This window comes from Pistacia vera, unplaced genomic scaffold (assembly GCF_008641045.1).
Source record: "Pistacia vera cultivar Batoury unplaced genomic scaffold, PisVer_v2 Contig51, whole genome shotgun sequence".
Lineage (NCBI taxonomy): Eukaryota > Viridiplantae > Streptophyta > Magnoliopsida > Sapindales > Anacardiaceae > Pistacia > Pistacia vera.
Window position 1 is genome coordinate 321,276 of NW_022196346.1, and position 6,445 is coordinate 327,720.

At 36.1% G+C, this 6,445-nt stretch overlaps 1 protein-coding gene across 1 annotated transcript; it reads right to left on the reverse strand.

Moving 5' to 3' along the window:
• Positions 1-344: 344 nt before the first annotated feature.
• On the reverse strand, positions 345-6,239 carry LOC116106114. Its single transcript, XM_031392468.1, has 6 exons — positions 6,027-6,239; positions 4,925-5,914; positions 3,646-4,830; positions 2,634-2,717; positions 2,339-2,528; positions 345-2,197 (listed from the first exon to the last, which is right to left on the reverse strand). The coding sequence occupies exons 1-6, from the start codon at positions 6,237-6,239 to the stop codon at positions 345-347; spliced, it is 4,515 nt and encodes a 1,504-aa protein (XP_031248328.1).
• Positions 6,240-6,445: the final 206 nt, after the last annotated feature.

The window sequence follows — 6,445 nt, forward strand, 5'->3', positions numbered from 1 at the left end:
TGTTTTTAGTTAATGGAAATATTATATACACACATTGTATATGTTATTTTTATGAGTAAAACCACATATAGATGACCCAATTTCTGCTATAAATTAATTATATTGTTTAAACATATACATTATTTGACATATTAATTAATTCCTTGTTTTTCACTCATTTAATGAACTTCCATGGTTAATTATACGATAATTTTGTGTGAAAAAAATAAAAATAAATATTAAACATAATCTAAAATGGAGAAAAATGACAGAAGAAATTAATTAAATTAGCTAGAGGGTTGAATCATTTCATTATTAATAAATTTGAATGAATATCAAATAAATATCGAAATTGGTCGATTATTCTATGATACAGTTGTAATTCTCCCGACGTCAATTCTAACTTCATCAGTATTACCCTTTACTTTAACAGGAGAAGCAACAATTGTACGTGAAATTCCAACACAATGTATCACCAAAACAAACATTGTGCCTTGACAAAAATCTTTAGATGCAAGAAAATCACCCATCTCACCAAGCTCTTCGTATTCAAGCCATGGCTTCATATCTTGCTTCAACTGTGACCCTTCGATTCGCCTCTTTCCTACAATTACAAGGTCATAATCTTTCTGTATAGACCTCATTAAATCGATTGCTCGAGCAGTGCTATCCACGTCAGTCTCATCAAATCTAACACCTGCATTATTTTTATTCTTGGACAAAAATCTCTGAATGACACTGTCATCAAGATTTTTCTCGCTTTGATTTTCTTCTTTTTCATAATCCATTTTAAAGATGATTCTATGCAATGTAATTCTGAAATTAGGTTTTTCAGACATGCGTGAAACCAATGCCATTGCTTCTCGGTCGTCAGGTCCGCCTAAGAAGAAGGCACCAACGTGGTAATGTGTCTGTTTGGATTTCAAATGATCAGTCAATCCCCTATCTACAAAAATCCCAACTGTGGATGGTGAATATCCTTGGATATTATTGTTTAAATTGTTGAAATTCCTCATTCTTCCATGGAGTAGCTGATTTTTACTAAAGGGAAGTAGAATGAGAGGAATACTTTGATCTTGAACGAGACTGCAAATGGTTTGATGCATGATCTTGTATGGAGCAATAATTGTGTAGGCAAAAAGAGAGACGGCACAGGTTTCGATGTTGTTTGACACCTTACGCATAATCCGATCAGTGGAATTAGGAAATAATATTCTTCTCTTTCGGTGATTGTAAGCTGCTAAAAGTGGTGTTCTTCGACCTACAAGCTCTTGAAGGTGGACTATGTGAGCACGTATTTGGCTTGTTTCAGTTGGAGTAGTGAATGCTTTTAGCAAAGTGATGATGCCGGGCACATTTTCTTCGCAATGAACACCGCAAAGGACGCGCAATTCAGCATTTACCGGCATCGCTTGCAGCGTTATCATGCGGGGCTCACATAAAGCACGCTCCTCAAGATTCATCTGAGGTTTGTAAAAAATGTTTATCAAAGGCCCTATAGTTGTGGCCACAAAAATGTTGGTCAATATGAATGCGGTATAAGTGGCTTCATCCATTAGCTCATTTCTTCTAAAACGCTGGGCCATTGTGAAGTCGAGTACACCCCTGAAGTTTAAGAGGAGGCTGAGCAAGACAGCATTTCGGATACTTGTTTTGAAGTAAAACAAGGAGAACAAACTTCCCAACATCTTCCCCAAAACGGGCGCAAGTAAGATAAAAAATATTGCTCTAAATCCTTTGCCATCTCTTATGGAGCATATATTGGTAAGTTGGCCAAGACTCAGATATAAGAAAGGTAAAAAAATGCTGGAGTTGATATTTTCAAATCTCTCTACTAGAGCTGAACCTAAAGGAAGCCCAGGTGGTATCACTAATCCAACTAATATAACTCCCAGCCAAAAGGTCATCCCTAGCATGTCACTCAGAAATCCATAGGCAAATGGGAGAATTAATAGTCCAACAATGACAATTTCATCGACTGGTTTTTCTTCTGGGACATTCTTGATAATCCACAGTATTAATGGCCGTATTGAAAAGACGGCGATGCATAACACTGCACAAAAGCAAGCCGTGCTTTCGATTTTATCCTTTATGGTTCCAGTTGAACACAGTGACAGTGCTATAATAAAATATGCAGCAATCTCATTGAGAATGGAACAAGATATGGTAAGTTGGCCTAATTCAGTGTTTAAGAGTTTGAATTCAGTAATGACATGACCTATAACAGGGAAACAACTTAGAGATAAATGAATACTTATACTGAAAAGAAAGAAACCTCTGTAATTTCCTGGGATATAATCTAGTAGCAGATAACCGGTAGAGAATGTGATAATGAAAGCAAATAACATGCATGAAATACTAACATTCCAAGCGTATTCAGCCGTTCTTATGATTCTTTCCTTATCAATTTTCACTGTCTCCAAGAATATGTAATATAATCCACCAATTACACCGAATGTATTCACCACCCCCATCTCACTTTCAGGAAATAGTTTTTCCAGGATTGCCTTATTGTGACCTAGAGCAGAGGGACCTAAGAGAATTCCAGCCTGCAGCATGAAAGGAAAATCATCAAACATATGAAAATGTATAGTAAAACTATTTTTACATCACTTCAATAAAATTAATATATTGTATGTAATTATTTAATGTACCAAGGCGTTGCAGACAATAACAGATTGGTGCAAGGGTTTGAGAAGAAAGTAGAGCAGTCGAGAGAGAAAGAAGAACAAGATGAGCTGCACCAGGCAGACAGGAAAGATCACGAAATAATTAATGGCGGTGACATCACCAGGGTTGTATCTTCTCACGTTGTAAATGTTGTAATCACTAATATTATCGCCATAAAATACACAAGTATGTACGTGTAAGAATTCTGAGTCGAGAATGACAGCCATTGCAGCACTAGATACAAAAGAAAGGGTCAGAATGGATTGAAGATTTAAGTTCAAGAATTTACTCGATCAATTATATTCTTAAGCTTGTTATTTGTGATGGTGATGGGTATGTAATGATCATGATAATATATACAGTAATTATAATTAACAAATCAATCGGAAAATGGTTATTGGTTAAGTCCACTTTTGTTTTTCGTTTATAACTAGATTGGTACTTAATTAATGGGTAAGACACAAAGGAGAGATACCCTCAACAGAAATATAATAATACTGATTGCTTAAGTACAACCTGGATTACCTGTTCATTGTGTGAATTGTTTCTTGTTAATTATCAGTTGAATTGTTTGAGTTGTTTCTTGTTAATTAGCAGTCCATTTAAGTTGAATTGTTTCTTGTTTGAAATATTATCACTGTTTGAATTGTCTCTTTTTGTTTGAAATATTATCACTGTTTGAATTGTCTCTTTTTGTTTGAAATATTATCACTGTTTGAATTGTTTCTTGTTTCTATGCACCGGTAATATATATATATAACTTTGATTTTCTGAAGAACTACCTGATATATTAATATTTAATTCAAAAATATGGTTTCTATCCCATCTTGATGCATCCAAACAAATGAACGAATGAATGAACAAAGGAATGAATAAGAGGATAGCACATAATTAAATCAAAATTGATATTCAACTACACATCTACAAGAAACAAAATTAGACGAAATAAAATTCAATTTATACTTCATCAGAAATTTTTGCATTATCATGAAGTACCTCAATGCCTTGGTCATTAATATCTCTATCATCTTTATCCGAGTAAAAAGATGAGATTTTGCTCTTATTCCTATCCATAACGTTAATTGAATGTTGTATCACCAAAACAAACATCATTCCCCCACAAAAATCTTTAGAAACAAGCATATCACCAATAATACCAAGCTCCTTGTGTTCAACCCACGGCGTCATTTCTTGATCCAATTGTGACCCCATAACTCGCTGCTTTCCTACCACCACCAGGTCATAATCGAATTCTGCAGCACGAATTGCGTCTATTACTTCCATTGTGTCGTATGCCAAAACTTTATTCAGTACTACACTATTATTGTTAGCATTCTTTGACAAAAAGTCACTCAGGACAGAATCATCATGCATCCTCTCATTATGATTTTCCGCCTTTTCATGATCTGGTTTAAAGATAATCCTAAACAGCGTAATTCTCACGGAAGGGTGGTCAGACATGCGTGAAACTAATGCCACTGCCTCTCGGTCATCTGGTCCGCATAAGAAGAAACAAGCAACATGGAAAAACGACCGTGTTGTGTTCAACTGAAAAGGCAAGCCTCTATCAACGAAAATCCCAACCGTGCACGGTGAATGTTGCTCCATTGTCTTGGTTAAACTGCGCATCCTCAGTGTTTTTTCTTCAACTTCTACACTTCTGTGGAAGGGAAGTAGAATCAAAGGGATTTTCTTTTCGCGAGCTATGCTGCAGATGCTTTGGTGCATAACGTTGTAAGGACAGATCATTGCGTAGGTCTCAAGGTTGACTACATAAGAAGAGCCTTTAAAGTTGTTTGATATGGCATTGATAATCCTATCAGTGGAATTTTTTAATAATTTTTTCCTTTGACTCTTGTAAGGAGCAAAATGTGGTGCTGCTCGTCCAACAAGCTCTTGAAGGTGGAGTACGTATGCAGTTATAGGACTCCCCTCAACCGGGTTTAATGATTTTAGCAGAGTGATAATGCTGTGGACGTTACCTTCATCGTGAACGCCGCAAAGGACTCGCAGTTCAACGTTCTCTGGCATCGCTTGTAGTGCTTCCGCCAGAGGTTTATATTCATCCGATGTCTCGAGCGTCTCCTGAGGTTTGTAATAAATTTCTATCAAAGGCGTTACTATTGAAATCAAAATCGTGTTGCTCAATATCAATGAGGTATAAGTGGCTTCATCTATTAACTGTAAAATGGAAACAAGAAGTATTTTAGTAAACATTAAATAAGAATTCTAGTTCTATTTTACAATAAATTAAATTAAAACAAGATGATCTAACCTCTCTTCTTCTCCATCTTAAAGCCAATAACAACTCATTAATCCCCCTGAGGTTCAAGATGAGGCTGAGTAAGATAGCATGTCGAACACATGTTTTGAAGTACAGCAAGGAGAACAAACTTGCTAGCATCTTCGCTGAAAAGGTCCCAATCAAGATCATAAACATCGATGCAAATACTTTCCAATCGGTTATGGAGTATATATTTGTAAGTTGACCGACGCTCATATAAAAAAAAGGAATAAGAATGTTGTTGTTAATGTTTTCACATTTCTCAACTATAGCTGAACCCAGAGGAGGTCCTGGAGGTATCAATAACCCAACCAATAGAGCTCCCGGCAAAGGAGTCATCCCATTAATTTCAGTAAGAAGTCCCATGACTAAAGGAAGAATCAGAAATCCTACAATGTATACTTCCTTCACTGGTTTTCCTTCCGGTATGCTCCTACTAATAAACCCGATTGCTGGCCGTATAACGAAGAAGGCGATTAATAGTAATGCACCCAAACTAACCTCGCTTTGTATTTTCTGCTTAATGGTTCCAGTCCACATCATTGACATTGCTAAAAAAACCCATGTAGCCATCTCATTTAGCACAGCACAAGAAATGGCAAGTCGCCCCAACTCAGAATTCAATAGTTTGAGTTCAGCAAGGGCATTGGTAACAACAGGGAAGAAAGTGAGAGATAAAATAATACATAAATTGATGAACATGATTTGTTTAGTGACTCCTGGAAAGTAATCACGCAGAAGACTAGTGAGGCAATATGTGACAACGAAAGTAAACAAGATGCATGTGATGCTGATATTCCAAGCGTATTTAGCCGTTCTTAGGATCGTATCTGTATCCAATTTCACTGCCTCTATGAACATGAAATATATTCCGCCAAGCAGGGCTTCTGTATTCACATTCGTCAACTCAACGTGTGGAAATAATGCGTCATAGAGTGTTCGGTTACAGCCTAGAAAAGAGGGTCCTAATAAAATTGCAGCCTGCAGAAAAGAGGGAAAAAAAAATAATCAAACATATATATCTTGATAAAACCAGATTTAACATGTTACATATGATTTTTATATATAAATATAAGATTAGATATCAGCATACCAAGATATCGGTGATGATTTTGGGTTGTTTCAAAGGTTTGAGAAGATAGTGGATGGATCGGGAGATGACGAAGAACACAGTGGCTTGCAACATGAAGACCACATAAGGACTATTGGCACTCACTTTGCCAACATGGAAGCCATTAATGTAGTTCTTTCCAATTGGTATACAACTGTTCATATTTATGTGCTGTGAATGGAAGCCAGACGACATATGGCCCTGGTATTAGAAGAAGAAGAAGAAGAAGAAGAAGATACAAAAGAAAAGGAAGATTTTAATTACTTAGTCAAAACCTGAATGACAATATATTTATATAAACAAAACAGAAGGATCTAATCTACCTCAACTGCATTCACATGACAGAGAGATTATTAATCACATCGTTTTAACAACTTCTAGTCATCACAATTTGATTTCAA

Coding starts and splice junctions, on each gene's coding strand:
- LOC116106114 (XM_031392468.1), bottom strand. CDS start 6,239: ATGTCGTCTGGCTTCCATTCACAGCACATAAATATGAACAGTTGTATA. Junction 4,831..4,924: donor TAAGATGGAGAAGAAGAGAG/GTTAGATCATCT, acceptor TCCATTTTACAG/TTAATAGATGAAGCCACTTA. Junction 2,718..3,645: donor TTAATGACCAAGGCATTGAG/GTACTTCATGAT, acceptor TGCCTGGTGCAG/CTCATCTTGTTCTTCTTTCT.